The sequence below is a fragment of the Sarcophilus harrisii genome, chromosome 1 (genome assembly GCF_902635505.1).
Source record: "Sarcophilus harrisii chromosome 1, mSarHar1.11, whole genome shotgun sequence".
NCBI classification, from domain to species: domain Eukaryota; kingdom Metazoa; phylum Chordata; class Mammalia; order Dasyuromorphia; family Dasyuridae; genus Sarcophilus; species Sarcophilus harrisii.
The window spans coordinates 288,277,292-288,297,491 of NC_045426.1; the positions used below are offsets into that span (position 1 = coordinate 288,277,292).

Genomic DNA, 20,200 nt, shown 5'->3' on the forward strand with positions numbered 1-20,200 from the left:
GAACCAAGCAAAAAGTACATAAAGTAAAGCTCATATTAGACTAGAACCAGAATGCAAGCATCTTAAATGCCCATCTTAAAAGAGTTTATGTTTTACTTAGTAGTAAATGGGGAGTCACTGAAGATTTTTTTTAATCAAGGGAATTATTTGTGGTCAGATTTTTGGGAGGCTAGAGAAGGGAGGCAATCAGGGTCAAGTGACTTGCCCAGGGGTCACATAGCTAGTAAGTATCTGAGGTTAGATTTGAAGTCAGGTCCTCCTGACTGCAAAGATGGTCCTCTATCCACTGCACCATCTAGCTGTCCATATGTAATCAGATTTTTAAATTAGATTGGAAATAGGAAGAACAGTTAATGTTATGTTTAATTAATTCATGTTGGGAGGGGGTCAATTAGATAGTGACAGCAGAATTAAAAAGAAAGTAAGACTATAAAAATATTTCAGAGGTTGTAATGACAAGACAATGTAATTTTTTGGATGTGAATGGTATGAGTGAATCAGAAGTATAAAATGATTTAAGACTTTGAACCTGAGAGAAGTAACATTAATATAAAGATTATTTTTGATCATGATATTAAGTGAGATATAAAACAGGGAGATATGTGTTCACCAAACTTATCCACCACTGCCATGGAGAATTTGCTGGGATAATCCAGGTCAAAGATGGTATATCTATAAGTACTAAGATCCTCCACATGCTCCTATTTGTGGATGACATTGTGCTCATTGTATCAAGCCATATAACATTATATAGCCTTCTAAATTAGATCCATAATCACACAAAAGAATTTTGAGAAACCAAGAATATGAAGTTGGATAAACAACCTATATAACAGATATGTCAATTACCTATATCTTGAAAAGCCATTGCAAAAAGATAATGACATAGGTCCAGAATTAAACAAGAAAAGAGTAAAGAGTATGCTGGGTTGCTTTTGGTTAAATGTACACAATTCTTTCAATGATCCCAAACTTCTTCCTGAAATGAGAACTAATTTCTTTAGTACTAATTTTTTTTTGATTGATAATGTACAATACTATACTATATTTTATGATAGACATTATACTATGCATCTCTGAGTTTGTAAACTTTTTCTGTGACATCTGTGGCATCTGCAAAATTCCCATTTAATTTCTTATGCCAGTCTACAATATATCAAAACCTCAGTAGGGTAGGTCATCATATGGAAGAAATAACTATATTTATGTAACTGTATTATGACAGCTATTCTAGAAGCAATGGAATCTTTTCTACATCAGGAATTTTTAACTTGAGGTCCATGAACTTTAGATAGATAGATATACAAGGATTATTTCATTATAATGGTTTCCTTTGTAATCATATGTAATTTATTTTATGCTTTTAAGACCATTATATTCAGGAGGATTTATGAGACTGCCAAAGGCATTCATGACACAAAAAAAAGATTAAGAACTGCTCTGTACATAGTCTGATTTTTTTCAGTAATATAAATGAAATAGTAAGTGTGATAATTTTTTTTGATTAACTGAAGTTGACCACATTGCTTTGTAATATGCCTAAATTTATCCAAAAGTGGTTGAGGTAGAGGTCACTGGCATAAAAGCATAATTTACTTTTCACAGCACATCTCAGGTAGGAAAAAAAAAAAATAATATATTCATTTCACAGTGGGAAACTTCCTTACTAGACAGTGTTAATGACTTGCAGTTATTTGAGTCTGAGATAAAAAATTTCAAATTGTTAGGTCTCTTCATTGGTATTCAGAAGGCTGAAAAAATATGCTCTGCCAAATGTCTTAGCCTTCATAACATTAATTTTGACTTACCTATGTTAATGTCATAGTGGTGGTACATAGGCTAACATGTTAAACTTAAAAGTTCCTAATATTTTTAGCCATATTTCAGAATCTAATTTACTGGAAGATTGATTTCTTTTAGGCCTAGCCAAATTTCTTTTAGACAGGCCTGTATTAATAAGAATAAATGAGAATGGGAACAGCTAAATGGTGCAGTGGATAGAATATCACCCCTGACGTCAGGAGGACCTGAGTTCAAATTTGGCCTCAGACACTTAACACTTCCTACCTGTGTGACCCTAGGCAAGTCACTTGACTCCAACTGCCTCAACAACAACAACAAAATGACAGAACAGAATCTTTTCTGGGCTGGCTGATTTTATCTGTGGGCCAGGGTCATGTGAGAATTTTTTTTATGCAGTTATTCCTTTTCTGGAACTGTTTTAGTTTCCCTGGAGGTCTTTTGTGTTTTATATAGCTGTCCCCCAAAATTAGCTCTGAATTATGCTTTCTCTTCCTGTCTCTCATACTCTCTGCCTCCCATACTCTCTCTATCTCTGTCTCTGATACTCTCTGTCTCTGTCTCTCTGTGTCTGTCTCTCTCTTTCCTTCTCTTCTCCCTTTAAGGAGATCCCTACAATAATATCAGTCTAATTTTTAAAATTCTCACTTTCCAAACAAAAAATAAACATCTCCTCACAATTGTTTTATTCTGAAAGATTTAGTCTTTGTTGCTCAAGGTTCTAATGATTTTAGTTATTTTTAAAAGTCAGACCATATCCTCTGATAGAAACTTGCAGAATTAGAGATTTAAAGACTATATATGTGTGTGTGTCAAAGATACACTTACACACACACAGAGGTAGATATTCGTATTTCATTATGATAGTTATGTAATTTATTTTATGCTTTTAAGACCATTATAGTCAGGAAAATTTATGAGACTGATAAAAGGGATCCATGACAAAAAGTTAAGAACCCCACTTTACTCAGTCTGATTTTTTTTCATTAATATAAATAAAATAGTAGATGTGATTATTCCATCTTGATTAAATGAAGTTGACTACATTGCTTTATAATATGCCTAAATTTATCTAGAGCTGAACTAAGCCAATCTCATTTTATGAAGGATAAAACAGGTACCTAGAGGTGAGGTGATTTGTGTTTTTAATAGTTTTATTCCTAAAGTGCTTGAGAATCCTTCAGTTTTTTTTCTCTTAGGGAAAATTTCTTGCCCTCCAGCTAGACCAGTTAACATTTATTATTTTGTCTAGTAAATCTTTATACTAAATATAAAGGTCAGCTACAATCCATCTTAAAATATTATCACATAATTATTTCTGGCTATAATAGCTTCACTTCTAATTAATTAACGAATTTTAATTTCTAATTCTCCAAACCTTTACTCTCCATTCAATGCTTACAAATACATTAAAAATAATAAATCCTGACTTGAAATGCCTATAGCTTGTTTGTATATAGATATTTTCATATTGTGTCCCCCATTAGATTGTAGTTCTTTAAGAGCAGAAATTGTTCTTTTTCTTTGTATCCCTAGCACTTAGCACAGTATGTAGTACGTAGTATTTCATAAATATTAGGTTGCCTGACCAAAATGTAATGAAAAAGAGTTCTTTTAAAAAGTCAGGATTGTTGGGGAGTTTCCTTTAGAGAATGCTATCTGATATTGTAGAAAAAGTATTGGTTTTGGAAACAGAAAATCTGAGTTCAAATCTGGGGCTTTCCTACTTCCTATTTGTTTGATGCTAGACAACTTAGTTCATGTCACAGAGTTTCAATTTCCTCATCTGTAAAATGACTGGAGTGGGCTAGATATCTAATCACCACGATTCTTTCTAGTTCTAAATCATATGTTCTATATATTGTGATATAAAGGATAATGAAAGAGTGATTCTATGAAAAACTTAATACACAAAATATCTGTATGCTAGAGAGAGAGAGAGAAAGATAGATTGATTTTGTAGAAAGATGGTATATCTACTTGTAGGATTTTAGAAAGGCTGGTAGAGTGATTTGGCACATCAGAAATTACAACCAAAGTATATGAATTAAGAAAGTCCAAGCTACTTTGAAAAGACATTTATTATAGTAAATTTCAATCTTTTTGTGTGTAACAATCCCTTGTTACTTAAAGGGATATGAGAAGAGAAACTTTAGGAGAGGAGTTTGTCAGACTTGTTTTTCTTTCTAATCTGCCAAACTAGTTTGTATTGGTCAGTAAGCAAAGCAACTTCTCAAAGGAAGCCTGACATCTATGTCTTGTCAAATGAAATAAATTGTACTTTTTACTTTTTCCTTGAGAGAATAGGCTGAATTTTTGGCCTGAATTTGGGTAAAGGGAGAGTTGGCAAGATGGGCCAGACACTTCTTTTTATAAAGTTATCTTACATTTTAACTCAACATGTTACACCTAGAATAAGGGTTAGTCATAATTAATTGGTTGTTAGAGCCTGACAAATTCTCTAAAAGACTGATTGTAGTGATGTCACAATGATGATTAAGACCACTTTGATTGGTTTAAGATGTTATCAAATGCAGAATCAGTGTAAGAACCATCTATTCATTCCACAAACTTTAATCATCCATTGAGTGGAAAGCATTAGGTTAGTCATCAGTAACCTACTTACAGCTTTTCAAATAACATTTCTAAACTTTTTTGTGGAAATTTGTGTTGGTGGGAGGGAGAGGATGGAAGTTGATAAAACTCTATGGTGAAACCTAATGAGGGCATAAGAAATTATAGCTACTATTTTGGTACTTTCTGCTTTGTGAACTTCAAAGTTTAAATATACATTTAATTATTTTCATATAATCTCAGTTATGACTACATAATTTTGAAAAGCAGTATAGGATAAGACATTTCTTTGAGGAGATAAATATTTTGACAAGATCTTTTTAGTCATAGTGTTTTAAAGATCTAATAGACATGGTGATAACATAATAAATAATTTTCGTTTCTTTTTTCCATTTTCAGTTAATTTTCTTCCTGAGGAAGGTGGCTGTATCTTTTTCTGCAACAGACTTTGTAAATTTACTTTCTTGCTTTTTCTGTCTTTGACTTTGACTTAATCCTTCTAGTTTAAAGCCAGAATAATGACCTAGTTTGGGAACAGGCCAATCTCCCTGGTTATCTTCTCGGTTTGCACTTTGCACTAGCCCTTCCCAAAGAAATGTGTTAGTTCTGAGGTCCTCCCCCTTCCACTCACTCCCCTCCCTTCCCCCCCTCCCCCGACCCAACCAAAAAAATTGCGAAAGGGGGAGAAAGGAAAGAATCGGCAGTCATTTTATCTTCTCTCCCACTACCTTTCTCCCTCGAGCCCTTCCTTCTTTATGAGAAATACATATTACTCAATGGACGAGAACAGATTCCTGCTTTACTCACACCCGTGTGAAACATGTGATTCATTAGTCAACCCTTTTCCCCTTTCTAGCAGACGGTAGAATGTTGACCAGGAATTAGGGCTCTGCTATTGGAATGTTTCTGAGTTAGTTGCCTTGTGGGTTCAGTGGGGTTAACACTTGTGAGAGGAGGGGCCTGAGGTGGATCCCCGCGCACTTGGAAATCTCAGGTCTTTTTAGAGGGTGAGAGCTCACTTGAAACCACATGTGGATCCCTTGGTAGTGGTAGTGCATGATATCCGGAATCCTAAAAGATCAGACGCCTTGTATAAAGTGCTGAGATACCCAGTTAAGAGAGGAGTTGGGTTGCGAGGATTATCTCGCTCCTTCCTCCAGGAATTCAAGATGCCGGTGGAAGGAGAGCGATTGTTTTCCTATAAGCGAGAGCTGTCAGCCTGGGTCTCTGTGAGTATCTTATTTTTGCTTGAGTACTGGATCCAGGGTTAGGCATCTTTGTTCCAGAAGCTCAGGCTGAATGTTGAGGAGTACTTTTAGTTCTCTGGTCTCTACATAGACGCTCCAAAGGTATCTGAGATTGGGAATGTTTGCTAAGGATCATGGAAAACCACCTCCAGCAAATCCCAGCTCCTCAATGTTGGAAAACTAGCTCTGCATCCCCAGAATTAACGCTTAATTTGAGGACTGCTGTTGGGACCCTTCATCCTAAGAATTGGTTTTCCCCATTTTCCAATGTTGTAGCTCAGAATAAAATTCAGCTTTGGTCCACTCTACCCAGAGACTTAGAAAAACTGTACCTTGAATCATGACCTTCTGGGATAGTGGTCCATAATATTGCTAATATTGCTCCAGAGTACCCTCAGTTGTCAGTTCCCTCCCTTCCTCCCTCCCTTCCTTCCTTCCTTTTTCCCTCCCTCCCTCTCTTCCTTCCTTCCTTTTTCCCTCCCTTCCTTCCTTCCTTTTTCCCTCCCTCCCTCTCTTCTTTCCTTCCTTTTTTCCTTTCTTTTTCCCTCCCTCCCTTCTCTCACTTCTATTCCTTCCTTCATCCTTCCTTTCTTCTCTCCTTTGTTTCTTTCTTGTAGTTTCAGTTGTGAGCAATATGGGATCCCTACTATAGTTTTAACTTGTTAAAATGTTCAGGAATTTGGGAGTGGTTAGCTTCAGGGTTTGGTAATGGGATATGTAGTCCTTTGCTTCTATTTTCATTTCAGAACTTAGTTACTTTAGGCTGTTTGTGGCTTTTTTGCAATGCTTTTTTTGCATGTCACCTCACAGTTGGACTTTGCTACTAACCCAGTGCATTTGAGGTTGGTAAGATAGGGAAACTGAAAATCCAGCCAGAAAGATTATGAAGAGGAAAATAATTCTAAAACTATCTGACTACTGAAATAGATTCTGAGCAAACAGGTTTTCTGACCTCTACTTCTCCCTTCCAGCTTATCCTACTGATCTTCATACCACCAGATAATTTATCTTCCTCTTAGTCACAGAACTTTTCATATTACTTTTAAGCTCCCAGACCTTCTGTGGTCCTTTAGACTAAAGATTAAATATCAGTTTCCTCTTCTTCCCTTTAATGTAGATGAGGTCACCTGTATTTTGGGAGCCCTTTGTTTAAAAATAGTAGCTCCCACTTTTTTTTAACCAGATCCTTCTTGAATGGATTATTTGAATTGCTCCACAATCTGGTATCACCCTCCTTTGCCAGCCCTATCTCACATTATTGCTCTTTACTCTTCAGTCAAACTGAACTACTCTTCGTCCTTAAACATATCCTGTATTGCCTCCAGTCTTCCATTATGGTACTTCCTTTGCTTTGAAAGGTACAGTCTCCCCCATTTCTGTTGGATTTGTACTCATCTTTTAAAGTCCATCTCAAACATTGATATTAATCCTCCTTTTTCAATGAGTAAAATCCCTGTCAGAACTGATTTCTTTTTTATATTTTTATGAATTTTTTTGTTTGTTTTTGACATTGCTTTCATTTCATTGAAGTAGCACAGTGAATAGAGCTCTTGTTCTGGAGTCAGGGAAACCTGAGTTCAAATTTGACCTCATTTTAGGCAAATCTCTTAATCTCTGCTTCAGTCTCCTCATCACTAAAATGCAGATAATAATAGCATCTACCTCCCAGGGTTGCTGTGAGGATCACATGAGATGATAATTATAAAATGCCTGGCAAGTAACTATATAAATGTTAGCTGCTATTATTCTTATTTCCTCATCTGCCTCTCTCAGCTTCCCAAGAAATCTAACTTTCATAATAAAAAAAAAAAGAGAGAGAAATAGTGTCCAGTAAAACCAACACATCAACTGTTTGACAAAGTAAATATGCATGTATTCTGCCATCTCCCATCTTTCCAATAAAGAGAGGTATGTTTACTGAACTGTGTCAGAACCTTGCTTACTCATCCTGACTACAGAGCATTCAATTTGTTTTTTTTTCTCTTTACAGTGTTGTAGCCATTGGATATTTTATTTTTCCAGTTCTGCTTTCACTTTGTGTGATTTAAAGTTATTCTATTTCTCTGAATTCTTAATATATTATTTTTTCCTTTTATTCATGTAACTTAATTTGTTTTTTCACTACTTAACTGATAGGTATCTACTTTGTTTCTGGTTCTTTGTTCCCACAAAAAAAGTACTTCTTTGAATGTTGTTATGTATGTGGAACCCCTTTGGAATGCATATCTGATAGTAAAATTTATGGGTCAAAGGATATGGACTTTTAAATTATTTTTTAAAAGAATAATTCCAAAGTGCTTTCCATAATCATCTATGATATATGCACTCTGACTATGCAATCTGATCTCCAGTCTTACCATTTCTACCTTCCAAACATCTCTCTAAATGTCTCTTTGTTTCTACTTAGTCACCACCATGGCGTGGGCTTCATCACCTCACTCCAGAACTGCTGAAAAGACCTTCTCCCTTTCTTAAGCCTCTCCCTTCTCTAAGGCAATCTCCTACAGTTCAGGTCTGATCATGTTATCTTCCATTCAGTAAATTCCTGAACTCCCCTAGAAGCTTCAGGATCAAATATAAAATTCTGTCTACCTTTCAAAGCCTTTCACAATCTGGTCCCTTCTTTAAATTAGCCTATCTTCTTACACTGTATTCCCCACTCCAAGCACTCACTACCTGTTGTTCCTCCCATACAGCATTTCATCTCCTACCTTTATTCTTCTGCATTGGCTGTTCTTTATCATGTCTAGAATGTTTTCTCTCCCACCTTTTTTTTTCCTCTCAATTTCCTTGGCTTCCTTAGCTCAAATTTAATCTCCTGCAGGACAAGTCATTTTAGAAGTTTAGGGGTGTGTGTGTGTGTGTGTGTGTGTGTGTGTTACAGAGAGAAGAGAGAGAGAAAAGACTATCCCTTTCCTCAAGAATTACATAGTCTAATGGTTATATCATAAATTAAAGCAAGTTAATAAAGGAGGAGGCTATTAGGAGGTGACATTGGAAGGTACCCCATGAGGTGGAATAAGTAGGAAAGAAGTCCCAAAGTAATACAAACAGGGGAGAAATGGGGAAGATATTCTGAGCTCAATTTCCTTCTTTTAAATGGAGGTTTTAGAGTTCCTGGCCCTATCATCTGTTCACAGGGACAGAGGTTGATGATGGGAAGGCATACTATGGCTGCTATAATCATGAGGGAGTTTGATTAGATGACTTTTGGAATCCTTTCCAGATCTAGAAAAATTCCCTCTACCTAAGGAAATCTTATCTAGTCTATAAATGTCCCTAATCAACAGATCAGGTTGGAAAGCAAATGAATGCATTTCTTGAAAGATGTCTTGGGCAGAATATCTAATAATTTGGGGCATCTTGACAGGATTTGCAAATGCAAGTTTTAGTTAGAACACTTGGAACATATATAGAAAGTATTGATAATTTCTACTGGTTCTTTCCTAGAGGGGAGCAGGGGAAGGAAGTAAGAAGAAAAAGAGGTAGATTTTTATTCATTGAAAAAAATTAATTAAAATTGGATTAATTAGATTTTACCTGATTGGAATTAACTTCTTTCCTAGGGAAATATCAATATTGTTTCCTAAAAGTGGTACACTTGTCAAATTCAATGGTATAATCACCATTCTTTAAAGCCAACATTGAGGACTAGATGGTGGCTGTGCACTACAGGTGTGATGTAGCAAGTTTAGCTCTTCTGAAAAGCAGCAGGTTATGTTGGAGAGAACCTTGGATTTAAGAGTAAGAATTATGGTCTTGTTCGCTTTTCACAAAATATGTAAGCCTTAATATCGTCATACTAGTGTCGTCATGTCAAATGGAGATGGTAATTCCTGCTCTTTCTATCTCTCAGGATATTTATGACCAAAAATGTATCAAACTTTCCTTAGCCTTTAAACAGTTTATAAAATAGTTTAAAACATCCCTGGGAGATACACATACCTATGCACATTAATACGAAAATACCAATTTATATACATATGTGTATGCATGTGTGTATATGCACATGCAATACACATTCAATGTATATTGTGTATGTCTACTATATACATACACATTGACAGGAGAAAAACCTAGTGTGATGAAATGACTTCTTACTCAAAGATCCATGACTATTAAGTGTCAAGTCATGAACATGGACCTAAATCTGGACAAAATTAAGTATATCCACATTGCCTATTAATCAGAGGAGATAATATCTCTCAAATCAAAGGAGATAATATACTTTGTAAACTATAAGTTGACATTTAAGCAAGTTATGTAGATGTATTTTTTCTTCAGTTAGTCATTTCAGTACCTACTTACATGAGAACCCTGTGTTTAATTAAGGAGGGATATTCATTATTTCTTAGCTATATCTTCAAGACAATGAAACACAGAATGATTTTCTGGCATTCGATAAGTTTAAGAGATTGAATTTATCTGAGAATGATTTGACTATCTCACCTCCCCTTTTGCTCAGTTTTTCTAAAATGGAAATACATTATCCATTTAGATCTTTGGTAATGTTGTTAAAATCCTGTTCTTTTTTTTTCTTTTTTCTTTTTTTTTTTAAATTATAGCTTTTTATTGACAAAACATAGGCATGGGTAGTTTTTCAATATTGACCCTTGCAAAAACTTTTGTTCCAACTTTTCCCCTCCTTCCCTCCACCCCCTCCCCTATATGGCAAGTAATCCCATACATGTTAAATGTGTTAAAGTCTATGTTAAATATTATATATATGTGTGTGTGTGTGTGTGTGTGTGTGTGTGTGTACACACACACACACACACACATTTAACAGTTGTCTTGCTACACAAGAAAAATTGGATTTAGAAAGAAGATAAAAATAACCTGGGAAGAAAAACAAGAATGTAAGCAAACAATAACAGAAAGCGTGTAAATGCTATGTTGTGGTCCACACTCATTTCCCAGTGTTCTTTCGCTGGGTCTAGCTGGTTCTGTTCATTACTGATCAATTGGAACTGATTTGGATCCTCTCATTGTTGAACATAGCCACTTCTATCAGAATTGATCCTCATATAGTATTGTTGTTGAAGTATATAAAGATCTGGTTCTGCTCATTTTACTTAGCATCAGTTCATATCTATCCAAGCCTCTATGTATTCATCCTGCTGTCATTTCTTACAGAACAATAATATTCCATAATATTCATATACCACAGTTTACTCAACCATTCTCCAATTGATAGGTTTCAATTTCCAGTTTCTAGCCACCACAAAAAGGACTGCCACAAACATTTTTGCACATACAAGTCCTTTTCCTTTCTTTAATATCTCTTTGGGATATAAGCCCATTAGTAACACTGCTGAATCAAAGGGTATGCACAATTTGACAACTTTTTGAGTATAGTTCCAAATTACTCTCCAGAATGGTTGTATCCATTCACAACTCCACCAACAATGCATCCGTGTCCCAGCTTCCCCAAATCTCCTCCAAGGTTTCATCATTATCTTTTCTTGTCATCTTAGCCAATCTGAGAGGTATGTTAGTGTTATCTCAGAGTTGTCTTAATTTGCATAAAATCCTGTTCTTTAAGAAATCTGAGTTCTAGTCAGAGTTCTGATTTATTTGTTAATCTATATCTACCTTCCTTTCCTTTTTCCTATTAAGAAAAACAAGACTCCTTTTGTAAAGGTTTTTTGGTAACAAGACAGAGTCAAAACAAATTCTAGCATTGGTCATGTATCCCAAACTAGCTCAGTTTTGCTCTCTTAAGTTCATCTTTTTTTTTTTTTTTTTTTTTTGGTTAGGAGATGTTTATTATGTTTTTTCATGAGCCCTCTGGAATCATGGTTGGTCATTGTGTTGGTCAAAGTTCCTAAGACTTTAAAAGTTGGGTTATTTTAATGATATTGTTATTGTACGAATTATTCTCCTGGTTCTGCTTACTAAATTCTAGATCAGTTTATGCAAGTCTTTGCAGGTTTCTTAGAAACTATCCCATTCATCATTTCTTATGGCACAGTATTCCATTACATTTACCTACCATAACTTATTCACCTATTCTCCATTTTATTTGTATCCCTTAGAGAAACTAAATAAACTTAAATAAGTTACTTTATTTCAATAAGCCTCATTTGTTTTTATGAATTCTCATTCCTTCTAATACTGCCTTCACACTTTCCTGTGTCACCTCAATTTAGAATTTTTATTGTTGTTTATGTATGTGATATTTTTGGCATTTTTAGAGTGATAAAAGTCAGGGAGAAAATAACATTACTGAGGGGATGTAATTTTACAATCATAATATAACTTGTTTATGTGATGTTTTAGAAGATTGTAGACAGCAAAAGAACTGAAACAATATATTTAATTTTTGAAAAGTGTTTGGTGTCAGAATTGGTTCTTTGAGGAATCCTTTTTTTTTTTTTAATGTGATTTTTATTGGTATATAAATTAGTTTTTAGCAAAAATTGTCATTCCACACTAGGAAATCTTTTATAGAAAGGAAGAAATATTCAATGTTAGACAATTTACTCTGGTGTTTTAGTCTACAAAAATGAGAGGATCCCTTTTCATGATAACAAAAATTGCTAAGACTTTCCTTTTAGACAAAAAAAAAAAAAAAAAAAAAAACATGTCATAGAAGGCCAGAACTCTGGTAAGGTATACTTGAATTAAGGACAGCAGTGATTGATGGGATAATGATTCTCTAGTTAAACATATACTTAATGTAATAGTAAGGATGTATTCATACTCTAGTTGGCATATACTTAGTGTGATATGGTGATGTAATGTTCTATAGTTGGCACATGCTCAGTTGCTATAGTGAGGTAATCATGCTAAGGTATTGAAAGGCTACGAGGACTGAGAACTAGGAGTCTCAGACAACAGACAGAAGAAAAGACACCAGATTCCATCTTTGACCATCCTCCTCATGGTGGTTTCTCCTGCCTTCATCTCTTCTCCACCTAAAGACCAAGGGCCATCTAAAGAACCTCCAGAAAGCTAGTCTGGACATTACATTTTGGCGCCCTACATTGGGAATGCCTAGTTCATTTGATGACTTCATTTGATAAGATATTAACACTTTGTATCAAACTGTGGAAGGCCTTTAAAAAATTAATCTTAAACATACATACACACATGCACACACAAACACAAACAGATTCTCTGAGAGAGAATATAGTGCGGTAGAAACTGAGGCAAGATAGACATTGGAGAGTTTTTATTATTTTATTTGAGAGGGAGAGATTGTGTTGGGGGCAGTACATGTTGCCCTCAGGCCAGCAGCCAATGTGAGGTTCCCAAGAACACTCTCTCTCTCTCTCTCTCTCTCTCTTTCTCTCTCTCTCTCTTTTTCTTTCTGTGTGTGTGTATATATATATATATATATATATATATATATACATACATACACCAGGGTAGATAGAGACAGGGGCGGAGTCAGAACACTGAAATGGGGAATTTCCAAGAAGGGGATCATCAATCTGGTTCTGACAAGTTGGGGGTAGGTCCATAAATTCTTACTAATTGGGAGTAAAGGAGGTAGTCAGACTAGAGCCAGGAAGTCTGAATTTAGAGATAGAGGATACCAATTTGGTATCTGAGGATACCAATTTGGTATCTGAGGTAGGACATCTGGAGTTTTATGACTCTTGAAATGTCAGAATGGCCAGATCTTCAAGCCTTAATTATCTCAGTCCTAATGATCAGGAAGGTGAGTTGCAACTAGGGGGATTGAGACCAAACAATTAAAGGAATTGAGGGAGGATAATTCAGGGAAACTGAAACAGGGCAATTAGGGAAACTGAGGCAGGACAATAAAAGGGAACTGTGGCACAACAAGAGAGAATAACAGTATAATTTATGAATTTGTTAAATGTTTCCCTAATTCAACAGGGAAAATATTATAGAAAATATTTCAGAATGGCTACAGGTTAAGAAGTCTATATCAGCATAAATTATAGCTATGTCTCAATACCTAGTAGGTATCCTACACAAAAATCAGAAACTGAGTCCAAGATCTTATATGAACTTTGAAGTCTATAAAGGATAATTAATTCTAATCCAAGCCTGTATTACTAGGATTGTTAATTTTGATCATGAGTGCCAGTTACTGTATTGTGTTGTAACAAACTGTTATTAAGGACTTATACATTATTATAAAAGATAATATTGAAGAATTATGTGACTTGTGATGAAAATGAATCATCCATGGAGAGAATTAAGGAAACATCGATAGAACCTCTTTTGGAGATTTATGGACTAGAATCTTTCATTGGATAAAAAGATAAAAAGGATTGTAATTTGCTGTTTTAGGTCCCATTGTAAATCAAAGGAAAATCCTTATTGTAAAGAAACTTAATAGACCTAAGGTGGCTGTTTGCTCCTGGGAGCTAGCTAAAGTCTGAAAAAATCTTTTTTTAGGGGTAAGCCATTAACTTATTCTTGCTAATTCACTTTTTGAGTAAGACCATTGAGAAAATAAACACCTTATTTGTGCAGGAGGGCTATGTCAATATGTTGTAAACTGTGACAGTAATTTACATACATTGTATGAGACATCCTCTCTTTTCTGCATATTCTCTGGTCTTTGCTGCTCTTCTTGTCTCTGCATTCTCCTCTTTTCTCTGACTACTCCCCATGCCCTTTTGTTGAATCATCACCCACATCCTGTTCCCTAACTATGGATCTACTCCAAGACTCCTGGTCCTAGACCCTTTTCTTTCTCTTTACTCCTTTAATGGTTTCATCATTTCCCATGGATTTAACTATTATCTGTATGCAACTGCTTTAGATATCTCCACTCCTAATATCTCTCTTGAACATTAGTCCTTCACTGCCAACTGACTTTTGGATATTTTGAAATGGGTTATTTTTCTAGGCATCTCAAATTCAAGTCCAAAACAGAATTTTGTTATCTCCCCTTCTTCCCCCTCCCTCCCTTCCCTCCACCAAACCTACAACTCTCCATAATTTCTTTATTTCTTTCTAGGGAAGAAGTTCTCAACCTGGCGGTTCATAAACTTCTTTTTAAAAATTCTTTTGACAACAGAATTTCAGTGTAATTGGTGTTTGTTGTAATTTTTCCTACATTTTATGCATTTAGAAATCTTGTTCTGAGAAGGGATCCATACATTTCATCAGATTACTAAAAGGGTCCATGACCAAAAAAAAAAATAAAAAAAAATAACCCTAGTATAGGGTATCAACTGTATTTCCAGTTACTAAGGTTCTAAACCCTAAAGCCTTTTTTTTTTCTTTTTTGGGGGGAGGGGGAAGAGTGAGGCAATGGGCATTAATTGACTTGCTTAGGTCACACAGCTAGTAAGTGATAAGTATCTGAAGATTTGAACTGAGGTCCTTCTGACTCCAGGGCCCATACTCTTAAGGGCTAGGATTTTTTTGCCCATGCCTCACAAAGCCTGTCACATGGACATGTCACATGTATACTTTTATTAAGTCCATACTAATTAGCAAAACATCATATTAAACAATAATTTTTAGTAATGTTTTTGGTTGATTGATGCTGTTTCTTAAGTGATTCCAAGTATCTCAGTATTAATTGTACTAGGGTGTATTTTTGAAGAAAATGAGTCTTATTTTAGTACTTGAATGAGCAAGTCCTTGAATACTTGCCATCTGGTATCACTAGAGTCTTTCTTGACTTCTCAGTTTCTCTCACCTAATTCCCATATCCAATCAAATGTCTGTTTTTTAAAGAAATTATTTCTCTGCAACATCTTTAAAATCAGTTCTTTCTTTCTACCCACACAACCACCACCTTCATCAGTCTATCTTTCTGGAGTCTTCTCCAATCCTAGTATTTTTTTCCCTCCACACAGCCGTCAAATCAGTAATCCAAAATTGCAGCTTAATCACGGCATTCGTCCCATTACTCATACTCTTTTGGTTCCCTATGGTTCCCTATTCCCTTTGGTATCAAATACAGACTCTTCTGTTTGACATTTCAAGATCTTTATTACCTCACCCTTACTTGAATTTTCTGGCTTAATGTCACTTTCCTTCACATAGTCTTTAGTTTGGCCAAACATGTCTTTTTGCTATTCCTTGCCCAGAGCAAGGGTTTTTTTTTTTTTTGGTTTTTGTTTTTGTTTTTCCTTTCATTTCTGTGCCTTTTGTACAGTCTAGGAAACATTTGCTCTGACTCTTAGAATTCCTAATTTCCTTCAAAACTCAGCTCAAGAACCACCTCCTTTATGAGACTTTCCTGGCTCTCCTAGCTCCAACTACTGGTTCATCCCTTTCAAATTACCTTCAAATTTATTTATGTATACTTTTTTTTTAAAGCATACTTATGTGTATATACAATCTGTCAGATTGATAGAATGTTAAGGTCTTGAGGGATAAAATTTTTTTTGTCCATGCCTCACAAAGTCTGGCACATGGACTTAATGTAAACTTTTATTAAGTTTATACTGATTAGTAAAACATTGTATTTAACAATAGTTCTTAGTAATGATTTTGGTTGATTAATGCTACGTTTGTTAGTGATTCCAAATAACTCCGTATTAATTGTACTGGATTGTATTTTTTAGAAAAACAATCCAATTTTAGTACTTGAATGAGCAAGTCCTTGAATATTTTTGAAAAAAGTAAATGAACTATGTTTGGATGGTGTGAGAGAACTCACAAAATACTTTGGTTTTTAAAAAGAAATCTGTATAGGGTTATATGAAAATGGATCATATTGTTAAGATGTGAGAAATGAGGGTTGAGAGATCTCCTGACAGCATTGGAGTCCTCTGGCTGGTAGCAGACTTTCACAAACCTGAATGAATGAAGCGAGGTTTGTGACAAAAAATGGGTTTATTACACTAAGAAAACAACTTTCTCAGGGGGCAAAATCCTCTTTGGATTTTTTGCAAAGGTTTGGGTCCACAGTCTTTGATTATATTGAATTTTTGTTGCCCTGAGCCAGGAGCAATTTGAGGAACTAATTTTCAACTCAATAGAGGTTGGTGATTATGCCCCTGGCCAAGATCTCCAATTGAATCTTAGGAGGATATGGATATTATTTATCTGGGAGTTTCCCCTGTGAACAGGAGGGTGGGGTCCCTCCCAGAAAGGTAGGAGATTTCTAACCCAGGACCACCCTTCCTCCCAATCTCAGTTTACATCAATATCAAATAATGTTGCAACATTAATGAGATTGATGACTGTGGGAATCTAGATTAATGAAATTCATATGGTGCAATATTGATGTTTCTGAAATATGATGGTAAAAATGGCTCTCCTTGGAGTTAGGAAAACCTAGGCTCAAGTGTTACATCTGATATAAAATTGTATGATGCTGGACCAGTGAGGATTTTCAGTAAATTCCTAGGTAACTCTATGCCTTTAAACTCCAGTAAAGTAATTCACAAAAGGCAATTTTTCACATTGTGGGAAGCTAACAAAAACATGAAACATGGAAAACATTTTTTGGAGAATTTATGTCAAGTTTTCTGTGATGCTATTCAGCTAAGCATATTTACAGCGATGCGTGTTTACAATCCCTGTTTTTCCTGAGGAGGCTATATGGGGAATTTCTGGAACTTGGGACTGTTGAGCTGCAAGAGGGATAAAGCTGATCCGGTATCTGTCTGAAGTCCAAACTATCATGATAAGCCTCTGGGAGCTTTATGCCTCTAGGCATCTAGGGAGAACAAGGTCAGGTCAGAACTGAAGCAGATCAGAACTTCCTTGTTGAACATTGCAGTGGAATTCACTAATGTTCCAGCCTGGGTGAACTAGGGACTTTAAATCTCTGCCTTCTTCCCATCCCCCTCAAATAATACTATTTTGTATATCATTAACACTAGTTACTCTGGTTTTTTAATTTAGCTTCCTTCCCACTCCACTTCAGAACTTCTATCTGGGAAAGTTTTTGTTTTTGACTTGTTCCAACGGGGCAGTCTGAGTGGGCTGAAGTATTTCTGTGGCTGTTTAGCTGGGAAAAGCAATGAGAAGATGCATTATTCAGTTAGAGTTTAAATAATGTACCAGTGCTGTGTATTGTGTGTCCTTTTAGGTCTTCTGTATCTTGTCAGAGGCCATGGACTTTTTACATAATCTGTTGATAAAATGTTTTCTGCTTCTCCACTCCTCCCTTTTCCCCTGTGAAACTTTTATGCATTTTGGGAGTCTACCAACTTTCCCATCTTTTTTCCATATGCTTATCTTTGTCACACATCCACCTTGTCTCCTGCTGGAGCTTAGAAGGAGGCTCTTCTAATGAAGTTAAAAAAATGGTGTGATGTTCTCCCCCCTCCCCCCACCAGTCCTTGAGCTCTTCACATGACTCAAGTTAAGCCTATTGGTTTCTTTTGCAAAGCTCCATTGTTCCTCAACAAATGCAAATATCCCACTGATTTATTCCTCAGTTCAACTCCAGATGAGCTTCTTTTCATGGTTTTGTCTTACTTTCGGTCAGGTCTGTTCCATGTCTGAGTGTGTTTTAGGTTGAGGAGAGATGTGAGAAATGTGTGTTTTGGCTGCAAGAGTGAAGAAATCAGAGTGAATTCAACTTAACTGTGAAAGTATTTTGAGATTTCCCAGAAATAGCACTGGTAACAATTTATTTGTTCCTTTTCTTCTTGTGTATTATAGCAAGGATTTTTAAGCTGGCGGTCTGTGAACTTTTAAAAGTACATATTTACATTTGATAACTATTTCATATGTTGCTTTTCTTTGTAATTTGTATTTTATTTTATGCTTTCAAAAATATGTTGACAAAAATAGATCAGTATTCCTATTTGTAATACTAAGTTTTTGTTTTATTGTGCTCTCTCTGGGTAGCATAGTGACTAGAATTCTGGACTTGGGAATCAAGAAAATCAGTTAAGATGCAGCCTCAGTTTGTGACTCTAGGCAAGTCATCTATCCTTTGCCTCAATTTCCTTAACGGCTATTTTGATGAAAATATTAAATAATACTTTTGAAGTATTATGTATAAAATGTATGAATACTAATTATCATTAAATTCAGGAGGAAAAAGGCTATAAATTTTTATTTACAAATCAGTGTGTAAAAAGGTGACATGCTGAGAACATCAGATTTGAATTCAGAGTAAATGAGTTCTATTCTTGTTCTACTCATTTATTACTTATGTGATATTTGGTAAATTACTTAATCTTTGTGAATCTTAATTTCTTCATTTGCAAAATTACAGTTCTACATTTATGATCCTATAATTATATCTTACAAGATGATATTATTTTGGTTTTTTCATCCTGTACCTTCGTAGCTACAGGTTAACTCAAGATAATTGAAGCTGGCATTAAAACAAAAATTTCATGTTTAGTCTTGTTCCCAAAGTGAATTATTATATTTTAAATACCTTTTTAACAAATAAAAATGAATTAAAATTGAAAATTTTTGATGATGACAAATTCATTATTTCTAATGAAATAAAAGTTATTTAAATAACCTTGTTTATAAAGTGCATGGAAATCTAAAATATACTTAACAGGCAGAACAGTAAGACTAAGGAATTGTTTCCAAATTATAAAATCTAGATTTTTTTTTCCATTTAAGATAAGAAAATATAAATATTCTGAGGAACTCTTACAGCTGGTTCTATTAATATGTTTAATGAAAGTAGGTGAGTTGATGACCAAAAAGCCTCTTGCTATTTTATGATTTATTTCTGACTTTTGATGAGAGTAAGCAGTTAGGGGATAATAAAAACTTGGCTGAAAGACAAAGAGAACTTTTTCTTTTTTTACCTTCTCTATCTCACACACCTCCTTTTACAGATGAAACAGTGAGAGATTGGATTTTTATCAAGTATTTTGTGTATCTACTCTTTTGCTGATCAGTACACTCTAGTCTAAATCAACATTTGGTAATAGTGCCTATTCTAGTCCTGGCTACTATTCTAAGACTTTAAAGTTAATAAAAGATAATAATATTTTACAGAATTAAAACTTTTTAAAAATTAATTTTGATAGAATATCATAATAGTGGATTTTTATTGTTGTTTGTTTTTATTTTTGGTTTCTGAATGTTAGGCAATCCCTTACAAAACTATTACCCCACCCACCATAGTTATTTAGATTTTTTTTTGTTCCCCTCAGATTTTAACATAGTTGGCTAAGTAGCTTACTGAAAATAGATGTTCTTTAATTTTAAAACATTAAAAAAAAAGTTCCTGAGAGCTTCTTAGAGAAAAAAAATTAGCAAAGATAGAGTAGCAACTATTCCAATTGACTGTTATAATTAGGTTCAGAGCTGAAATTTCAAAAATAAAACCACACCAAATCATCTCTCTCCCAAAACAGCTTTAGTTTATTTAATTGATTGACAAGGAGTTGACTACACCCCACTATGCTAGAAATCCATTGACAGAAGTCTTGTTTTTATCTTTTCTACCCACCCCCAACTCCATGCAATCAGTCTGTGCTAACAATGGTCACACAAATAGTTTGTGTGGTTGATACAATAGACAAAGGGTTCATTGTTTTGAGAGTTGAAAATAGAGCAGAAGTAGGGCTTCTTGAGAAGGTTGTTATCCAAATTAACCTCTTTGACAGAATCTCTAGTTTTAATGTTTCAGATAACCATAAATATTTTGAAACCCCGGAAAGGGAAGTATGTAGTTGCTTTTGTTTATTTTTCCTGGT

General features: G+C 34.9%; 1 protein-coding gene across 4 annotated transcripts in view; it reads left to right on the plus strand.

Annotated features, from left to right (window-relative positions):
* Window positions 1–20,200, plus strand: part of TJP2 (tight junction protein 2) — a 113,123-nt gene that overhangs the window by 12,882 nt on the left and 80,041 nt on the right. Inside the window, exon 1 of one of the 4 annotated variants that reach the window (XM_031943528.1) lies at window positions 5,058–5,603. The exons of 1 other annotated variant lie outside the window; for it this stretch is intronic. In XM_031943528.1, coding sequence (XP_031799388.1) covers window positions 5,544–5,603 — 60 coding nt within the window. In that variant the 5' untranslated portion in view covers window positions 5,058–5,543. 2 more of the 4 variants (XM_031943533.1, XM_031943537.1) reach the window with 2 other exon arrangements.